Raw genomic sequence first — 20,147 nt, 5'->3', positions numbered from 1 at the left:
TGGCAACCCCTGCTATCGTCCAATAGAGAGTGACCGGAGACCGCTTGCAACCGCTTGCAAGTCTGTGGTATAAAGGCGAAAGAACCGGCACCACTGGTCCTGGGAACCGCATTAAAGAAATGAATCAGGAAATTAATTCAAGTGCAATTGTACTTTTCCCTTTTGTCAAAGAAGCTTTTTAACGTGAACCGCGATGTCAGCCATTTTAACTGTACATAAGTGCCTCTGTCCCTCTGCTCGTCAATGAAGACGGCAGGGCAATGAAATTGCACTACTGGGAGCATCATAGCGAGGCTTGAGTGAACTGTGATGACCTACGCTTCGGTCTACTCAAACATACCCTCGTTTTAGTAGGTTCGCCCTGAGGAGTGCGAGTGCGGTTTTTGCGGTTATTAAAGGAGTGTGTGCCAGACGTGCGCTCCGCTCGCCAAAAACCGTTCTGCCCCACGCCGGACGGTTCTGCGTGGAGGTGGCGCGGACTGCGCCGCCGTTAGCGCGAATCTCGCGAGTTCCCGTTGCCAAGCGACGGCCCGATCGAGGCACCGGGGCGATGGACGTTTTGCCCGTTCAATGTGGCAACGAAACTTTGACCGTAAAATACTGAAGAATGATGAGATGTGTACCCCCAACCCCTAACCCTAACCCCCCCCCCCCCCCCCCCCCCCCCCCCCGCCCACCGCCACACACCCTCACACATCTTTTAAAGCGTTCAGTATCATCAGTGATATCAATATCATTGTTGAGTTATCTGTTCTTATAGATAATGTTTTGATTGTCTCATTAGGGACCAATTTAAGCCAGATTTCAGCCAGGGACCATAATCACTCGAAGTGCAAGTGCCACTAAAAAAATAAATAAATAATAATAATAATTATGTGTACTTTATATTAGCATGACTATAATGACACTGTTTTACAAAGTGCTTCTCATATACTTAACGTGTGTTTTACTTATGAAGCCCAGCTTGTATTAACCACAACAGTATAACAATGCTTCTCTTCATGCAGAATAACAACTGTATGTAAAACGCGTGGTCAATTGATGTATTTTTTGTATGCATACTTGTCTTAATTGTCATCTTTTTTGATAAATGTGTATTTTTATATGTTCAATAGTGCTACAATAATAATGTCACGCATATACAAGGCAGTGATGTTAGTTTGTCGCACAAACAGTCGTGTTTCACGACTTGGTGTGGTGTGAAAAACACCTGGAAATAAAGATAAGATACGTTCTGCGATTGCCTCTCGCATTGTTCTTTTGATCAGAAAATCACCAAAGCGCTTGACTACAGAGTGCAAATAAAGCCGAGTTCACTGCCCCAGCGCTTTGCGATTCACACTGCACTGTTTGCTTCACTTGACGTTGACAATATGATTAATTGAGATGATTAATGTTGTGCAATGGGATGCCTGCTGAATAATAGGCTTGGCATAGCTGGGCGGGGGAACCACAGATTAATGAACGAGGCAGAAATTCCTGCAGGCCCTAATTACATGACTAGAACACGCCCAGTGGCATACAAACAAGAGGAACCGGCAATTACACTACAAACTCATAATTGCATGTTCATAATCATAGACATTATATTTTGTTATTATTTTATTGCTGCCTATCTTTCATCGAGCCATGTTATCACCTATGAGTCGTTCAACTGAATTCAACAATGGTGCTCGCATGAGCAAGCATGAAGATAACAGAACAAGTAAAACGAGAGGAGCCTGTTTACAACACTTAATGACATCACCAAATCTTGATTTCATTTTTGTAAATGTCTTTTTGTTTCCTTATATGTATGTTTACTTATATATTTGTTTAAATCGAATTGTTTTTTTGTTTGATCGTTTGTATTATTGTATTGTTAAAAGAATTGTAATAATTAATAAAAATAAAAATATTTTTTTCAAATTTAGTCAGGCAGAGCATTGGACGTTTGTTTTGTGACGTCAACCTGCGCGCCGGAGAAAGAGGACCCAGAAAACTACACGTGTTGTGTACAGCGACTGGCATCTTTGATGTGAACTTAGGCACACTCGTTATTAAATCTGGTTGTTCATTTGTTTTGCAACCATGAGTTCTCAAATAACGTGTGTTGGATGGGTAAAGCGCGGAGTTTCTAAGGAAACGCCAGAGAAGGTTGGCAGTATTCGCGGTCGTTTAAATAGCACAATCTAACTTGTCTGCCTAGCCGACTAGCTGTCATTAGTGCTTCCATGTTAAATACTTGCCTTCTAACTGCTTAAAATGAAACAAGAAGAATTTTAATGACATATAATGGGAGCCAGAACACACAATTACGAGAGCAAGCTTAACCAGTTTGGCAATCAGTTGAAATCTGCCTGTCAACCTTTTAGCTAATATGGCTAAATCATTTTTTTAGGTGGAGTTGAGCCAAGAAGAGCTGCAGCGCATTATCTCTGAAGCTAAGGAACAACTAGGGTAAGTTTTCCAGTTGTGCAGCTTATTCCATAGAAAGCCATCTAGAAATAATGTAATTCGCATAACATATGTTAATCAACAGCCATTAATATATATTGTAACGCCCAGCTATGTTGTAATTGGTTTGTTTTACACTTTAAGTAGCTATAAAGTGCAATCAGAGCGAGGTACGTCCGAAAAGATTATGCTCTGCGGAGAATGTGCTCAAAGTTATAAATAAGGTCAGTTGTGGCACGATTAGCATTTAGACCTCAACGCTGTGGTGATCTAGGGTATGCAGGCTGTGATGCTGAAGTTCAGATTGTATCTGCTGAAGGTTTCTGTGACTGAAGCATTTGTGACTGTGCGTGTGGACTGGCAGAGAGCAGGGCGATGGCGACGACGGTGACGAAGGCGACGAGGGGACGGGCGGCGGTCCTGAGATGAGCGAGGAGGCGGAGCCTCCGGCGAAGGATGAGAACGGGGAGGGGGACGAGCTGGCGGAGTACCAGCTGGACAAGTACGACGAGGAGGACACAGGTGGGACAAGAACCACACCTGTCGTCTGAAGGCTGCGTGTTTTCCCTATGCAATATCCAAAAAGCGATCTCACTGTATGCACACGCCAACTGAGTCAATTCTGTGCTATCTATAATGGTTTAACCCGCAGAAATATTTACACTTCAGAAACTAAGCAGATGCAACCAGTGGGCGAGTAATTTAGTGTTCATTGCGGGAAATGTTATTGATGTATAGATTATCATTTGTGCCAGAAGTAAGTGGAAAGGTGCACTTACACTCAAGAGCGGGCGGGTTTGTTGTCACAGTTGCTGTGTCCTACGCTGCCGTATTGCGGAAAGATTATTTTACTTGCCTGGTTCATCGTTTTTTAGTCACGGCAAACTTGGGGGACAGTCTGGCGGGGCTCACCGTCTACTGCACCAATGAGGAGGACCCCTACATCACCATTAAGGACACAGTGAGTGCCCCACTATGACCTTTAACCCCTAAACCTCTCCCTTAACCCCCCTAACCCTACATCACCATTAAGGACACGGTGAGCGCCCACTATGACCTTTAACCCCTAAACCTCTCCCTTAACCCCCCTAACCCTACATCACCATTAAGGGCATGGCAGAAACCTATATCACAATATCCCTATAGTCACAATCAACAGCTTTGCTCCTTCTCTTATTAATCTGTGATCATTTCATCGGACGTTGTGAAGCTGATTGTTGCTTTTTGTTTTTTTTTATTAACGTAGGACCAGTACGAACGGGAGGACTTCCAGATCAAACCGAACGACAACCTCATAGTCTCAGGCAGGGCGGAGAAGGACTGCTGTAACCTGGAGATACACGGCAAGTTCCTCTCCCGGCGCCCCCCCCCCCCCAAAAAAAAAAAAAACCCCCCACCGGAAACGCCAAAGCCAGGACTGCCAAAGCCAGAACTTCAGCCTTCTGGTGCCGCTCTTAAGTCCGTGCTAATAACAACCAGCCGACCTTTCCACGCCAGCACAAAGGCTTTACAGCACTCCCACATTAGGAGCGCTTACTGCTGATAATTGATGTTTGCTAACTGGAAAAATAATTTTGGAGCACGTGTACTAATTGGGATGCATTAATGTGCTCCTACATTTATCAACTGAAGCGTACGTGTGCTCCTTGGAGAAAACGTTAGCGTAGCGCCCTGCGTCGGTGTCGCGCGGTCACGTTTTGAGGATCCGAATAGCGGTAAAGAGCTCTGTTTCCCGGGCTTGTCGTGAGCCTGGCGCGGTGACCGCTGCGTGTCCGATTCCCCCACAGTGTACAACGCGGAGGAGGACTCCCTCTACGTGCACCACGACATCCTCCTCCCCGCCTACCCTCTGTGTGTGGAGTGGCTGAACTTCGACCCCAACCCCGAGGAAAGGCAAGGTACTGTTGCAGGGACAGATCGGGGAGGTTCAGTGGAGACGTGCTGCTCAGCTGCAGTCCCCCTCTCAGATTCTAAACAGCTTATTGCGCAGTTTACGAAAGACTTGGAACACGTAATCTTCAGCGTTCGCCTGCTGAGCCAAGTGTTTTTCAAGTAGGTTTTTAATCTGACATTAAAGGGACATTTGGTTGTTTAACCCTTGTTAGTGTTTTTTCAAAAGTTTGAGTTCTAGAACTCCACTGCTTTCATTTACCATCACTGATTATGACATCAGCAGTAGAATGTTCAGTTCAGAACATTCTAATTGCCTATTTGTGCTCTTGCACCTTTGCGGTTAATATACACTAATACTGATTATCCCACAGTACTAATTGCAGGGCACCGTTTTCACAGGGAATTATGCTGCCGTTGGCAACATGACCCCAAAGATTGACGTGTGGGACCTGGACGTGGTGGACTGCTTGGAGCCCGTCTTCTCCCTCGGCAGCAACAAACCGAAGAAGAAGAAGAAGAAAGGCAAGAAGGTGATATGCCAACCCGCTGACCCCTGTTCTGACAATTTACACCAACACACCGATCCCTATTCTGCTCATTTACACCAACACACTGATCCTTTTTATGCCAATTTACACCAACACACTGATCCTTTTTATGCCAATTTACACCAACACAATGATCCTTTTTATGCCTTATTTACACCAGCACACTGATCCCTGTTCTGCCAATTTACACCAGCACACTGATCCCTTTCCTGTCATTTACACAAATGCACTGATCCCTCTTATGCCAGTTTACACCAACACACTGATCCCTGTTCTGCCAATTGACACCAACGCACTGATCTCTAGCAGGCGGCTGCAGCAGAGCCAGTGGAGGGCCACTCAGACGCAGTTTTAGACTTGTCCTGGAACAAGCTGATCCGGTGAGTCGCTAACATCTGTCAACGTCAAACTGCATACGCAGCCTGAGCATGAGCACTCCAAGGCTTGAGGGCAAACGCAGCCGAAAGACGGCAGCTGATTGGCTGACGACATCCATCGAGGCGGTCCCGGGTTTGACGGACAGCGCTGTCGCTCTCTCTCTCTCTCTCTCTCGACCAGGAACGTGCTGGCCAGCGGGTCTGCGGACAACACGGTGATACTGTGGGACCTCGTGCAGGGCAAGCCCGCCTCCACGCTGACACGGCACACCGACAAGGTATCAAGCCCAAATCGCGCGCGCCCTCCTAAAGCACCCCCTTTCCTAGCGCACGGGTACCCCCCCAACCCCCCCCCCCCCCCCCCGCGCGTGACCGCAGCGCCTGACTGTCACGCAAACGCTCTTCCAGGTGCAGACGCTGAAGTTCCACCCCTTCGAGGCGCAGACGCTCATCTCTGGGTCGTACGATAAGTGAGTGTCTGCCAAATTGCAATAAAACTTTTAAAAACAAAGGCTAGATGAGGAAACGTGTCGGTTCGTGACAACGAAGCGTTGAGCGTGTTTGAATATTCAATTGTGAAGTCCATTGTCGGGAGCTGCTGTCCTCGCTACGTTGGAACAACATGTCGTCTGGAACAAAACTGTGTTTGTTCCAGGAGGTATGAAGAGTAGGTGTGTGTGTGTGTGTGGCTGTGTGTTTGTGCACGTGGTAGGTGTAGCAGTGTGTGTGTACGTGAGACTGTACGCATGTCTGTGTGTGTGTGTGTGTGTGTGTGTGTGTGTGGTAATCTCTCGCTCCGCCTCCACCCAGGTCTGCCGTCCTGTACGACTGCCGGAGTCCGGAGGACGGCCACCGGACCTGGAGGTTCAGCGGACAGGTGGAGCGCGTCACCTGGGACCACTTCTCGCCCTGCAACTTCCTGGTACGTCCCTGCCCACGGGCGCGCGCGATTGGCTGAGTGTCCCCCCCCCCCCCACGTGACCACTGTCCGCTAACCCTGATTGGTGTGCCTCGCAGGCGAGCACGGAGGACGGTTTCGTGTACTGTCTGGATGCCCGCTCCGACAAGCCGGTCTTCACCCTCAGAGCTCACGATGGAGAGGTGTCGGGTAGGGAAGCGCCTGATTGGCTCTCTGAATGCGGCTGTGGGTTTTTGTTGGCTGAGCCTGACCTCACTCTGCCTCTGCCCCTCCCCCCTCCCCCAACAGGTCTGGACCTGAGCAGCCAGGTGAGGGGCTGCCTGGTCACCGCCTCGGCAGACAAGCACGTGAAGATCTGGGACATCCTGGGGAACAAGCCTAGCCTTATCCACACCCGGGACATGAAAATGGTATGGTCCACTAGCCCCTAACCCTTACCTCAAACTGGGTCATGAAGATGGTATGGTCCACTAGGGCCTAACCCTCATCCCTCACTCACAACAGGGTCATGAAGATGGTGCAGTCAACTTGGACTAAATGCCTAACCCTTACCCCCAACAGGGTCATGAAGATGGTACAGTCCACTGCGACTAAATGCCTAACCCATACCCCCAACAGGGTCATGAAGATGCTACAGTCCACTAGGACTAAATGCCTAACCCTTACCCCCAACAGGGTCATGAAGATGGTCCTGTCCCCTAAACCCTAAACCCTAACCCCTAACCCTCAACCAGGACACAGAGACTGCACAGTACCTTATCTCCTATCCCCTTACTGCTAATGTACAGCTGGGAAATTAGATTGGTGCAGTACAGTAAACCTGTGCTTCAAACCCCTCAACTCAGCCTGGCAGCAGTGAGTCAGAAGGTTCAGTGCTGCATCACTGTGCGTACTGCAAACGTGCTCAGATGAGTCGTAACGCATTGTATCCAACAGGGGGTGCTGTTCTGTACGTCCTGCTGTCCTGACCTGCCCTTTGTGTACACTTTTGGAGGCCAGAAAGACGGACTCCGTGTCTGGGACATCAGCGATGTAGCAGCAGGTAACGAACTGGCATTGATGAAATGGCCCTGTGTGTAGTGTGCGAACAGTATGTGTAAGTGTGCGAGTGCGTGCATGTGTGTGTTTACGTATATGTGCGTGTGTACGTGCGTGCGTTCTGACATACTGTTTCCTGCTCAGTTTCCTCTACATTTGGGACTCGGGAGCGGCTGGTGGTGAACACAGAAGCGGGAGCAGGAGGCAGCAGCAGCAGCACAGCAGCTGAGATGGAACTGTCCTAGTGCATTCAAATGGAACAATCCTAAACCACCCCCCCCCCCCTTCCAATGGAACAGTCCTCACGCCCCCTTCAAATGGAACGGTCCTAACCAAACCTTCAAACGGAACAGTCCTAACCACCCCTCCTTCAAATGGAACAGTCCTAACCACACCTTCAAATGGAACAGTCCTAAACACACCTTCAAGTGGAACAGTCTTAACCACCCCCCCCTTTCAAATGAACAGTCCTACCCGGCCCCCTGTCAGTTGAGGAGCCTCTCAATTTGGGCGTTATGTTGCTAGAGCCCGATGCATGTCCGCTGTAAAGCGAGGCGTTGGACAGTTTGGTCTCACGTTGGTTCAACTAACAAAAGTGCAGTCCTACACATTTATTCGTTGAACTACCTTTCCAAACTTGCAGATATGCTTTTTAAGGATCATGTCATTCCTGTGTGATATAACTTCACTTCCTCTCAGAAGAAACATTTATTATTTTTGACGAAACGGGAGCGCCAGAATTCAAGAAAAGAGCAGAAACTGTCAATTTGCTTTATACATGCTCTGCTAAATATTTATATTCTTGTAGGAGAAAGAAGATTCTCGAGCCAAATGTGTAAATCCTCCTGATTAAATGGCAAATAATTTTTTCCCACTTGTCCTCCTGAATTTTTTTTATTAATGTAACTATAATGGTATGGTGTGAGTCTGGGGTGCATTAAATAACATCGAAAATCGAAATTGTCAAAATCAGCATTTCTGAACGATTAAATTGTCAGAGCCATTGCAAATGTTGCTGACCCCACGGTCAACCCTAACCCCACAACCTTTTAATAAGAAAAGTATGTAATTAACCCTTTAAAGTGTAAGATCACAAATATTCAAAGCCCTGACCCTTGCCTACACTGCTGCCAACAGGACAGCCCCCATCTACTTGCAGGACATGACTCGGTTCTATGTGCCTGCTCGACCACTCCGCTCCGCCCCCCCCCCCCTTCATGACACTTGTTACATGTTGCCCCATCTCAGCACTTCTTTTGGTAATTTGTATTTGTCCTAATACTATAGCTTATTCTTCTGCCTAGTTGGCTTTGCAGAGGTTAGGTCAGAATAGTGTTCACTGTGAACTGTGTTTTTGGCTAGAAATAGCTGTACAAAATAAGTATTGTACCTGACTGAACCTGTGTTCAGCAGTTGTCTACGACCATGAAATGCACTTTTTGTACGTCGCTTTGGATAAAAGCGTCGGACAAGTAAATGTAATGTAATGTAATGTAAAATGTGATTAGAATGTTCTTGACTGAACATTTTAATGCTGATGTCACAATCACTACTGGTAACTGAAAGCAAATGATTATCATGAATAAGAGGCGTGTCCTCAGAGATGTGCTTTATGGATGTGCTGTTTTGAATACAACTAGTGGCCATTCATAAAAGTAAGGAACATCACATGCACTCTTGTTCATTCTGCCCTTTCACTGAGTAGTAACACCTTCTCTGTAGTCACGTAACTTTGGTTTCACACGTCTAGCGAGCACATGCAAAGACAAAGATGGAGTCGGCACAAGCGTCAAATTAACGTGAACACATTAGCATGTTAAGAGCAGATAATGTGCGTGTTCGTCTGGTGTTTCTATGTTTTGGTGATAAAATGGGTTCTGCAAGCCAATTTAGGTGCATGTTTGTCACCTACTAGACTCAAGTTATTGGACTGCATGTGATGAGGGAATGCACAGTCTGACATTTCAGCATTATTAACAGTTATGTCATCATTATTCAGAGCCATAATATTTTTAAATATGCAGTATCAAATTATTATTATTTTTTGTTCGTCTGAAAGCCGTTTTTCTCATTAATTTTGTAAATCTGACCAAATAACTGAGCGGCTGAGCGAAAACGTCCCGGATCAGTTGTTACGAGGACCCGTTTCTCACACGGAACGCAATTGCTGTGACACAAAGGGGCGGTCGCTAGAGAGGAGAGTGTTTTTGCTTGTGAAGCATGGCTGTAGGTCAAGCAACAAAACTAACATGTATATTTTCACGAATTTCTAGTTTTGTCGCGCAGAGGCAGTTTAAAGGTAAGTAAAGATACTTTGTTGAGCTGATGTTCCGGAGACAGAGAAAGTAACTGAGTTGCAGCAAACCCGCCAGCTAGTGCACGCAAACTCAATCCTATTAGTCGCGTAGATTTGACAGCAGAATTTCGGAATGACGTTTACGCGTATCAAAACCACTTGTGTTCCTCAGCAGTTACCGTCGTGTCCACCCATCATAAATCCACATTAACTGGACCTGCAGATGATCTGAACTGGTAGGTGTGCCCGGAGAGCAAACCGAGTGAGATAACTTTACGCTTACATGTGTGCTGCCTAAAAGTGCACGTCTGTCATTTTGCATTCTGCATGTTTTCCAGATAACCGTGTACTGTTAAGTATTTTTGTTTATTTTCTTGGCTCCTTCAGAGTGCTAAGCTGTTTCGAGGTTATGGGAGAAACGTCTTTTAAGGCGGCAGGTTGATTACACAGTGAAATGGGAAGTGTCCCTGTCTTTCACAGCAAAGTGGAAATCGGCCTGACGACAGATGGGAAAACAGTCGTGTGCTACCATCCGCCCGCGGACGTGCCGTATGAACTCACCCAGGTGAGAGGAAGACTGGGGGCTCTTCTTCAGCCAAACACTTTCTAAGGACTACACGTTGAAATACATTTTTAGACTGACTCATTAAAGGAGAGCTATTTATTTGCCTGATATTTGTTTCACGTTTTGTTCACATCTAAAGCTGGTGACAAGTGCATTCTAGGACTACAGATGTCGGACTTGGATCCAAATCGCATGGGGGGTTTGGTAGCTTTGCCTCAAAGATGCACATGCGCTGACCGCTGGTAGAAAATCACGGCAGAATATGTAGTAGAACATTTGTATTGTCCTAATGGTTTACATCGCTTCTAATGGCTACCCATGTTCGATCCCTTTCACATAACTGAACCCTGAAGCTACTCAAAATGTCCACTGTTGGTAGTGTTTAAGAGAACAACGTTGCTGCTGAATCAAGGTGGAATGAGCTTGCCATGCTTGTGAGCCCTGAAGGCAGTCTCCAGTCACAGAGAAGCTCGGACGGGAAGCCGCGAGCAGCTGACGGACAGCTTTGTGAACGCTGTCCTTTTTGTGTGCGACGCAGCCCCTGCCGCGCCCGGACCCGCTGACCAACCCCGCAGAGACGCACGACCAGGTGCTCAAATCCCGCCTCAGCAGGGAGGTCCTGCAGGACAAGCAGGCGCCCACCATCGAGGAGCTCAGCAAGATGTTCTACACCACAAAGCACCGCTGGTACCCGGTTGGCCAGTGAGTTTCTCCCCCTCTCCGATTGGTGGAAAGCCTGCATCCACTGTCTCCGACCGTCTCTGTTCACTGTAACAGTGGGGAGTGTACTGCAGGGCTCTGCTGCGAAAGTACACCTAAATGTATAATGCCCCATAGGGGCTTCTGCTACTGTTTACTACTGCGGGCGGCAGTGTAGCACAGTGGGCAAGGAACTGGGCTTGTGACCGAATGGTCATAGGTTCGATTCCTGGGCAGGCCATTGCCATTGTACGCTTGAGCAAGGTACTTAACCTGCATTTCTTCAGTATATATCCAGCTGTATAAATTGATACAATGTAAAAAAAAAAAATTAAAAAAAATGATATGTAAATGTTGTCTAAGTTGCTCTGCTAAATGCCTGTAATGTAATGTAATGCTTAAAGTTCTAGGCTAAAGGCTACAAGGCTACGTATGGAGCGGGATCTGGATTCCATTCCTTCTGCGCTTAAAACCCCTCTTCTCGTTGCCCAGGTATCACACCCGACGCAGGAATCGCAACCCGCCCAAAGACCGGTGATTGGCTGCGTCGCTGCCCCCCGGTTACTGACGCCCGTTCAGGCCGCCGCCACGTAACTCTGTCTGTTCTGAAAGACCGTCTGTCCACCGTTTGTGAATTTTGTTTGCTAAATAAATGAATGAATCCTTAAAAGTCCTGTATAAAGCTGCGTTAAGTACCTTTTATAGCTGAGTGGAACTGAAATCGTATGTTATTCGTGTTTCACGATGCAACGGTGAAGCGTATCGGCGAGACCACATCAAACATCCGTAGTGCATGGCAAGTTTACCCAATACCCAACCATGTTCTTTTTTTCTCCCAAGAAACCTGTAGTATTTATGTGTGACATTATCGTGAGAAACGCGATCCAGCCAGATATCAAATCAGCAAATTCCAGCAAAGATAACCACACTGTCCATACCCTTCAGGATAGATGATCAGCTCCAGCTCAGCATTGTAGTTTCAGTACAACTGAAAGAACGTCTCGGAGATCTCTTGCGTTTGTTGTAACTTGAATAATTATTACTTGCTAAAAAATAATGACACTGGTACATTCATACAACATTTAAATAAACCACGGCGATACACGTTTGCTTTGCCTAATAAGATAATTAAAGAAATGTTGATTTTCAATTGAATTGTTGAATTTACCTTAGGTGGCATTGTGTAAATGATGTAGCCATAATCAGTCTTTGGTAGGCTACTTCTGAAGCAAGCTGGAAAATGAGTCCCCTATATAATTAGTATCATTGATTAGTTATTTAATTGAGCTATAAATGCCCACACTGCAGTTATGTGCTAATTGTATGTTAAAAGGCCTAGGGATCTCACTTTATAGATTGTAATACTTTTAGAGATATTTTACTTAATATTCTTGAAATGTAAACAACGTCATCCATGTTTACTAGTACAGTTATGACCTGTGATTTGCTATAAATTATCTCTCCCCTCTCTTACTTCATGAGTGTTGATAGGTTCTGTAGTAACCAGATAGTGAACTTATGTTTCTGTCATCTAGGGATTGGGCGGTGCTTATGAACTGTTTATACATAATCATAATATCTATTAATTTTCAAATTAAACGCGCAATTGTCATGTTTATAAGGCAGAGACAGAACAATCAATGTCCAAAACAGAGCTGCTGCGAATGATCTGGTTCGTCTCCACAATCTATGATGTTGACGCAACCGGAAGAGGGCCACGCATGCGCTGTCAGTGCAAACGAATGAAGAAGCACTGATAGAGTCGCAGCGAAAACCGCTACCGCATTAAGACAAGATGTCAGGACTACCCCGTAGGATCGTCAAGGTAAATATACATGGTTGTATCCAGTATGCACAGGCAGCTATGGCTGACTGAGTATTGAAAAAACTGCTTAAACACAGAAGCAGGCACACGTAAGGGGAGGTAACTTTGGTGAGACGATAGGAGCATTTTTGGTGGCTTACTTCCGTTACTCAATCGGTCTAAAACCTTATAATGCTGGGGTAAAACATAGCTAACTGGCTAGCGCTATATTCAGTCGTAAAAATGGCGGAGTGTCCCTTGTCCCTTTTAATTTTATCACCCTGGAATACATGGACCTTGCGTTGATTGAGAGGGAATATACGGTCACCAGTTATGCTTTTGGCCGCGTAGCTAGCGCGATACATATACGCGGTTGTTCAGCCAGGCGGGGAGTTGTGAACGTGACCCTTTTTCTAGATGGGCGGTGATCTTGCTTTCCGTCTTTAAAAGTGTCCGATGCGTTTGCAGAAGTCGCTTATTACAGTAAATTTAGAGCTGCCTAATCTATCGATGTCATTCGCTTGTTCTTGTCTGTCAGGCTGCGATCAAGTAAGGGCATGCATGAAGGTATATTCCAGAAGGCCTCGTGTTCATGGGCGGCTCTCTGCGCTGCAGGCCATGAGAAATGAATGGGCATTAACATTAGCAAGCTAGCGGTGCAAGGTGCAAACTTGGCTAGCTAGTGCGATTTTAGTCTGCGTTTCGGTTGGATGGCAATCTAGCTAACTTCTCACAACAGTGACAACTAACCAGCTGATTCCGGACGCCCACAGAAACGGGGGCGTTGTGCACGTTTGCAGAAATGTGAACTTGTAGCAAAGGGTGGCTAGCCTACCTAGCAAAATAGCATCGTACGCATATTGAATCTTTCACTTTGGCCAACTCGCTCCCCGCATATCAACTTACATATCACCCAAGACCTTGCTCGTTTAGATGTATTTATTAGTTATAAAAATAATAAGGCAAGTGTTTTGAGTTTTTATTTTTTAAACGACTAATTTAACTGGGGAGCAGCCGGGTGGCTCTTTGGTGATCGTTGCAGATTGTGGCATTCTTTCTTGTTTTAATGCCTCGATCTTGGAAGGAGGCGTGTATGGAAGACTAACGTTTAACGTTCCAATATTGTATATATAAATACATCTGTACTTAAATAAATGTACAAATAAATACTTAATTTTACTTCGAAGTAAGTAATCTCCACCTTGTGACTGACCACAACAACGTGGCCCTATTTAATTTCATTTTGATTGCACAATGACATATTTCAGAATGGCTTTTTTTTATTGTATGCCTCTTTTTCATAATGACACTTCAAAATTATAAGACAACCTGTCAATCAACACGAGTGCGGTGACTGACGGTGACCATGCACTGACGTAGTCTCGCACAAAAAACGTACCGATGGTGAAAATACATCATTTTGAGCGTATCGGTTACATTGTGTTTTATCTATTAATTCTCACCCGGTGTGATATTTCTCCAGGTGCTGCGTGTAACTGTAATTGACACTCAGGCGTAAAGCATATCCATTTTACGCAGTTCTACTGGCTCTGAGAACGTCAACGCACAGAGCCAATCATATTTGGCTTTCTCTCTGTGGTTCCGCACACTCTTATCTTGCGTTATACCATACCTGATTATTTTAAAGAAAATAGTTATGGTATTTCCGTCGAGTTGTGCTGCGCAGTGACAAAAAAAACTGCTGAGTGAAACGCATCTGTACCGCTCAGGAAAATCTGTCTGACCACCTGTTTTGACCAGGTAAAAACGCGGTGACCAATACACTAAAGCAGGTTAAATCCCGTGGTCACCTATGCCCCAGTAGGAGTGTATGAAAACGAATAATTATGAAACGGCTGCGAATGTTCACTTCAGTTACCTGAAAGATATTTGTATCCAAATATCTATGCATTGTATCCTTAAACTGATTTGATTTACATGCCAACGAGCATCCTATACAAATTATTCCTGGTGCTACCGTTGGCGTTAACTTCGCTTGTGTGGAAAATAAATATTTTGTCGGCCAGTATGAAAACACCCAGGGGAACACCGGTGCTTGTAATTGTACAGGCTTTATTGAATGACTGGTTGGCAACAGCAGCTAAACCAGCTCTATGTGCAGCTGGCTATTTAGCGAAACCTCATCTTTAATAGGCCCTTTGCTAGCTCCTTTTAGAGAACTGGTGTTAGTGCAGCAGGCGTGTCTGCTGTGTCGACAGTTGTCGCTGGGAGTTCGCAGTTTCTGAAATGACGGGATGATCGTTTTAAACGGCTGCGTTTTATTCAAATGAAAATAAAGAAAACGAGTGGTTCAGTCCAATTACCTGTGCCTATCTCTGACGTACACACACACACACACTCCCTCTCTCTCACATACAAACACACTGTCTCACTCGCACGCACGCACACACACACACTCGCACTCATATGCACACTCACTCACACGCACTCATGCACACACAGACGCACATACACTTGCACTCTCATTGACACGTGCAGACATACGCACACTCGCACTCATATGCACACGCACTCATGCACACACAGACACACGTACACTTGCACTCACATGCACACTCTCTATCACATGCAAACACACTCTCCCTCACAGACTCAATCACTCACACATGCACGCTCACCCAAAAAAATTATGGGCCTGTAAAATGACCTGTGTGTGTGTGTGTGCGTGTGTGTGTGTTTAGGAGACGCAGCGCCTGTTGGCGGAGCCCGTTCCCGGGATAAAGGCGGAGCCGGACGAGAGCAACGCCCGCTACTTCCACGTGGTGATCGCCGGGCCGCAGGACTCGCCGTTCGAGGGCGGGACCTTCAAACTCGAACTCTTTCTCCCGGAGGAGTACCCCATGGCGGCCCCCAAAGTGCGCTTCATGACCAAAATATACCACCCCAACGTAGACAAGCTGGGGAGGATATGTCTAGACATTTTGAAAGGTAAGGCCGTTCCCGGTCGGTCGATGTGTCCGGAGAGCGCTCGCGGTCGCTTTCGAATTTGCTCTGACGCGGTCGCGTCGCCGCGGTCGCCCTGAGCGTACGTCGATGAAGCCGCAGCCGGTCGGGAACGTTAGCGGGCTTTTATTGGTTTGGAGAGCAGGTTTTTTTGGAATGTTCTTTCAAAAAATTCCAAGTGGGTATTCTAGAACTCCAATTGTTACATCAGCATCGGAATGTTCAGTTAAGAACATTCTGATCACGTGTTTTTAATCTTGCGCCTTACGGGGTTAATTTCACTTGGATAAATATGAGCCTTTTAAAAAACGTGCTGCTTCTGAACGGTCCTGGCTGCTGCTTCTGCTTCTGAACTGTCCTGGCTTCAGACTGCTGAAGCAGATTTGGTCCTCAGATGTCCCTTTCTCCCTCCCCTTCTTTCTGCGCTCTGTCGGTCTGCCTTGCAGACAAGTGGTCCCCGGCCCTGCAGATCCGCACAGTGCTGCTGTCTATCCAGGCGTTACTAAGCGCTCCCAACCCCGACGATCCGCTGGCCAATGACGTCGCGGAGCAGTGGAAGAGCAACGAGGCCCAAGCCATAGAGACAGGTGAGCCCTGGAGGTGTATGTGCGTGCGTGCGTGTGTTTAGGTGAGAAGAATAGTAAGAGGGAGTGCACTTGAGGAGATTCATTCATGCACATGTGTCAGTTTATATGTATGATGGTTCCGGTTGGAAACCTTCAGTAATGAGTTCCAGCTGCTGTATAAATTAATAATAATAACAGCAGCCTAAATAGTCTATTGGAGAAGAAATAGTTAGTGCCTATTTCAGTGGTTCTCAAACTGTCCTGGGGGAACACTGTGTGTGCTAGTTTTCATTCCACACACCTGATTCTACTAATCCGGTTGCTAAGCACCTTGATTAGTAGCATCAGGTGTGTGCACCCACACTGGCCCTTTCTGGGTCAGACTGGGGACCTCAGCTCTGAAACATGAAAAGCACCTCAGTATGAGAAATGAACAGCTTGTTAAAATTCAGGGATTGCAGTTGAGGTTGGATTGAAAACCAGCACACGCAGTGGTCCCCCAGAGCCGAGTTTGAGAACCACCGGCCTGTTGGTTGTTGCTAATTATTCAGGTATTTAATAGCTTTCGCTGTTGATGAAAGAAAATTAAAGCAGCAATTGGTTTAAAGGTCACTACTGCCCCCCAGAGTTCCAGCTTAGTTTTTGGCCCTTTGCCGGGAGTTTGAAGCCTGTTGTTGCTCAAAAGACGTGCTAAAACGTGCTAAAACGTGCTAAAACGTGCTTCGCCCTGCGCGTGTGACTCGACGCCATCGTCGCCCTTGTGTGTTCCAGCCCGCACGTGGACCCGGCTGTACGCGGGGAACAACATCGAAGTGTGAAGCCGAGGGGAGCCCCTCCAGTTCCGCCGAGACTGCCTGCCTTCGTTTCCGCTCAAAGGACACAGTCTTAAGGGGGGGGGGGGGGGGGAAGAAAAATAATAAAAAAATGCAAACGAGCAAAAGCGTATATTAAAACGGGAGAAAAACAAACAAACAAAAAAAACAAAACAAAACCGCTGGCCATTTGGTGATTTTAAATGCACGTCAGCCAATCTGTGTTTCGTCCCGCTTCGTTGTCGTGGCGCCAGGGCGGGAGGCCGTCTGTTTGACATTGTGGGTTTTTTGGGGGGGGGGGGGGGGGGGGGGGTGTTAGCATTTAACTGGCATTAGTCTGTCCCACTGTGGAGGTTGGGGGGGGGGGCAGCTGGGCTATCTGTGGAAAGTGGGGGAGGGGAGGGGGTTAGGTCCCAATTTTTTTTTTTTTTTTTACCTTTTCCTTTTAATGTTTTTTTTCTTCCTTCGACGCTATTGGTTCGTTACAAAGCGGTTCATTGGTCCTCCCGAAGTGAAATGGAAATGGAAACATCCGACTCGGAGGTAAACGGTAAAGGGGGGACGTGGCTAAACCGGCAGGTAAGCCAGCCGCCATCATCCTCATTTGTGTGGTCGCCGACTCCTCCCCCCCAACCCAAGCCCCACCCCCTGCCCACACAACCTCGTCTGACATAGGCTTTTACTTTTCCCTGGCTAGTCTGGGAAATCCAGGGGGAAAACAAAATCTGTAAATCTTTTGTTTTAGTAAAATATTTTTGTTATTCTATGTGGTCTTAGTATTTTCTTTGGACGTGTTTTGTTGCTGCTGCCATGTTAATGGGATGGTGGGGGGGGGGGGCACCAGGCTCTGGGAGGGGCCCTTCCCATTTTATTCGGAGAGGGATCAGAGACGGCCTCCTTCTCAGCTCTAAGGTCAACCAGCCGCAGCAAATGAACTGATTGTAAATTCATTCTTTATATTGAAAACGGGGGAGAGAGAGAGAGAGAGCGAAAAAAAAAAAAATGGTTTCCTACTCCAGCGAAAATTGTGAAAACAGTCCACCCTACATTATTTGTTCTTTTCTGTAAATAAATAAAAAACAAAATCTGTTGATTATAATAAGTAAATGGTCGTCCGTGTCTTGCTAGGTCTCAATGGCTTTCGGGACGCCCGACTGACAGGCGAATTAACGCGACTCCAGAAGCGCGGTGCGATTTTTTTGTGCTCTGCTCCCGCCGCTGCTAGAGCGGGGCGCTAGCCGCTAGCGGCTCGCTGAGGCCGAGGAGGCTTCGTGTGAGCGGGTTACCTTTCTCGCCGGGGGGCCTGGGGGCTGAGCTGGGCTGTGGAGTCCTGCCGGGTGGGAGGGGCCGGGTCTCGGCTTCTCGCGTACCTGTCGAGTAAAGTTGTCTTGTTTTACTGGACGGCTCCGGAGGTATTCATAAACTTTATGAATATTCATCAACTTATGTGGCAAGAAGAACCAAGAGAGAGACGCTGTGGTCGCCCCAGGAGCCTACCTAGGGCTGTGTGCGTGTTTGTGCACGTGTGTGTGTGTGTGTGTGTGTGTGCGCGTGTGTACATGTGGTAGAATACATGCCTGGCAGTACATGTATAACATTCATTTTCCAGATTTAACCTGGCCACAGTAACTTGCAGCTGCTTCAGTAACTGACAATTGAAACAATGGGCCTCATTCACAAAACATGCATCGTTTTTTTCTTATCTTATTTGTTCATGACATGTTCCGTTTCCTTATGCAAATCACACGAACAGGACTGAGCATAAAATTTACAAATAAATCAGCACGCATCATCTCATATACCTGGGATACGCACACAAAAAAAAAGTCTGCACGTGTCATGAATCCCATATTGGTTTTTTGCAGGAACATTTTTAAGAACAAAAGTAAGAATTTAAGAAAAGTTTTGTAAATGAGGTCCAATACGTTTATTGTTTCCAGCTCAAAACTTCTGTGTGAAATAACGTCAGTATTACTGTTGTGATGATACACGGGATTGTGTTTAGTGTTACGACAACAGCGCAACACTAAATAAAACGGCATAAATGTTTTGATGTTTTTCCAGTTTTGCTTGAGAAATAAAATGAACTGTGGAAACTCAAAGAACATCCTGAAAATCAAAGCCACAATGCGTTTGCTGTCTTACTGCTGTTTTATGCACCATCAAACCAGCTGTTCGGGAGGGCTGGGCGCACCCAGTCTGCTCCGACTCTGAAACGTTATTCCAGCTGAGATTAGATTTCTCACCGAGATTGCGTTTCACGTGTTCATGCGCTGAACCCAGTCGCGACCCTACAGCATGGACAGGAACAGGAACTCTCAAAACGGTTAACTTCGGTTAACTTCCACTATCTTTCCAAAAGGAGAAATCCGAGTCCCGCTCACGTCATAAGAGACTCAGTTTACACGTAAGATGGATACGGAAGCTTGTTGTAATGATGAAGACCGAAGTGAAGACACTTCACACGTTAAAGCCACTGTGGTGGTGAGCGTGTTAGGCAGGAATGGAATGCTCAGACTGAAGGGTTCTGTTTATGCCACCGGATCGAACAACATGGAAATGTTACCTAGCCACCAGAGACAGACTTAACCCCAGTGTCCAACACTATTGCTTTCTCAATTGAATGGGTAATGTAATATTGAATGCACAATATAATCCATTGTACCTTCACCTGATTCCTTTTGAAACATGGTTTTGACATACTGCCAAACAAATTATTATAATAATCAGTCATCATACAGTGTACTAATTTATTAAATCTGCAACAGGCATTAACCTTATTAATATATATTCCATTACTCTACTCGAGCTGTACGATGCTAATCAAACATGTGCGCTACAAGCGTATAATTTGGAAAGTTATAATGACGAATAAACGAAACCAAATTATACTGCAGAGATTTGAAACTCGCGGAAGTCTTCTTACATGCCAGTGCACCACCGCCTGTGATGTAGTGTAGGCACTTGGTGGCAGTGTAACAGCTGGATCCTAATCAAGTTTAAATGATGACAGCTCGTGCACATGCACTCATTATATGTGTGTCACCAGTCGTGACCCCCTGGGGGCCTTTGTCATTGGCTCGAGCCATCCCGCCTGCAGCTTTATTCCCTCATGAATGCCTCTTTTGCCATTTTTTATCGCCACTAATCTGGAATCTAAACGGAATCTTAAACCGTTTTTTTAAATCAAATGGATAAAAACTGTGACTTGACAAAATGAATGCATTTGC

General features: G+C 46.3%; 3 protein-coding genes across 5 annotated transcripts; all 3 read left to right on the top strand.

Annotated features, from left to right (window-relative positions):
- Positions 1-1,950: 1,950 nt before the first annotated feature.
- On the top strand, positions 1,951-8,081 carry pwp1 (PWP1 homolog, endonuclein). Of its 2 annotated transcripts, XM_035401343.1 has the most exons (15): positions 1,951-2,136; positions 2,381-2,439; positions 2,801-2,958; positions 3,312-3,397; positions 3,683-3,779; positions 4,224-4,334; positions 4,729-4,859; positions 5,187-5,257; positions 5,436-5,532; positions 5,663-5,724; positions 6,065-6,176; positions 6,272-6,362; positions 6,462-6,583; positions 7,110-7,215; positions 7,356-8,081. In XM_035401343.1, the coding sequence occupies exons 1-15, from the start codon at positions 2,071-2,073 to the stop codon at positions 7,454-7,456; spliced, it is 1,470 nt and encodes a 489-aa protein (XP_035257234.1). In that variant the 5' UTR covers positions 1,951-2,070; the 3' UTR covers positions 7,457-8,081. The 2 variants fall into 2 exon arrangements, with proteins under 2 accessions (XP_035257234.1, XP_035257235.1); XM_035401344.1 differs by lacking the exons at positions 1,951-2,136; positions 2,381-2,439; positions 2,801-2,958; positions 3,312-3,397 and adding an exon at positions 3,455-3,475.
- A 1,274-nt stretch (positions 8,082-9,355) lies between these two features.
- On the top strand, positions 9,356-11,449 carry mrpl42 (mitochondrial ribosomal protein L42). Of its 2 annotated transcripts, none has more exons than XM_035401256.1 (5): positions 9,356-9,510; positions 9,680-9,743; positions 9,988-10,072; positions 10,611-10,774; positions 11,264-11,449. In XM_035401256.1, the coding sequence occupies exons 1-5, from the start codon at positions 9,432-9,434 to the stop codon at positions 11,307-11,309; spliced, it is 438 nt and encodes a 145-aa protein (XP_035257147.1). In that variant the 5' UTR covers positions 9,356-9,431; the 3' UTR covers positions 11,310-11,449. The 2 variants fall into 2 exon arrangements, with proteins under 2 accessions (XP_035257147.1, XP_035257148.1); XM_035401257.1 differs by having other exon boundaries at positions 9,368-9,510; positions 9,683-9,743.
- A 997-nt stretch (positions 11,450-12,446) lies between these two features.
- Positions 12,447-17,030, top strand: LOC118218676 (ubiquitin-conjugating enzyme E2 N). Its single transcript, XM_035401255.1, has 4 exons — positions 12,447-12,596; positions 15,278-15,524; positions 15,986-16,126; positions 16,877-17,030. The coding sequence occupies exons 1-4, from the start codon at positions 12,567-12,569 to the stop codon at positions 16,921-16,923; spliced, it is 465 nt and encodes a 154-aa protein (XP_035257146.1). The 5' UTR covers positions 12,447-12,566; the 3' UTR covers positions 16,924-17,030.
- The last annotated feature ends 3,117 nt before the right edge of the window (positions 17,031-20,147 follow it).

The sequence above is a fragment of the Anguilla anguilla genome, chromosome 19, assembly GCF_013347855.1.
Source record: "Anguilla anguilla isolate fAngAng1 chromosome 19, fAngAng1.pri, whole genome shotgun sequence".
Classification (NCBI taxonomy): domain Eukaryota; kingdom Metazoa; phylum Chordata; class Actinopteri; order Anguilliformes; family Anguillidae; genus Anguilla; species Anguilla anguilla.
This window is presented reverse-complemented; position numbering and strand designations above follow the sequence as displayed.

Excerpts from the sequence above, each read along its gene's own strand:
- LOC118218676 (XM_035401255.1), top strand. The coding sequence starts at position 12,567 with ATGTCAGGACTACCCCGTAGGATCGTCAAG. Across the intron at positions 15,525-15,985 it reads ATGTCTAGACATTTTGAAAG|ACAAGTGGTCCCCGGCCCTG; the intron begins GTAAGGCCGTTC and ends TCTGCCTTGCAG. Across the intron at positions 16,127-16,876 it reads GGCCCAAGCCATAGAGACAG|CCCGCACGTGGACCCGGCTG; the intron begins GTGAGCCCTGGA and ends TGTGTGTTCCAG.
- mrpl42 (XM_035401256.1), top strand. The coding sequence starts at position 9,432 with ATGGCTGTAGGTCAAGCAACAAAACTAACATGTATATTTTCACGAATT. Across the intron at positions 9,511-9,679 it reads CGCGCAGAGGCAGTTTAAAG|CAGTTACCGTCGTGTCCACC; the intron begins GTAAGTAAAGAT and ends TGTGTTCCTCAG. Across the intron at positions 10,073-10,610 it reads TGCCGTATGAACTCACCCAG|CCCCTGCCGCGCCCGGACCC; the intron begins GTGAGAGGAAGA and ends TGTGCGACGCAG.
- pwp1 (XM_035401343.1), top strand. The coding sequence starts at position 2,071 with ATGAGTTCTCAAATAACGTGTGTTGGATGGGTAAAGCGCGGAGTTTCT. Across the intron at positions 2,440-2,800 it reads GAAGCTAAGGAACAACTAGG|AGAGCAGGGCGATGGCGACG; the intron begins GTAAGTTTTCCA and ends GTGGACTGGCAG. Across the intron at positions 6,584-7,109 it reads ACACCCGGGACATGAAAATG|GGGGTGCTGTTCTGTACGTC; the intron begins GTATGGTCCACT and ends TGTATCCAACAG.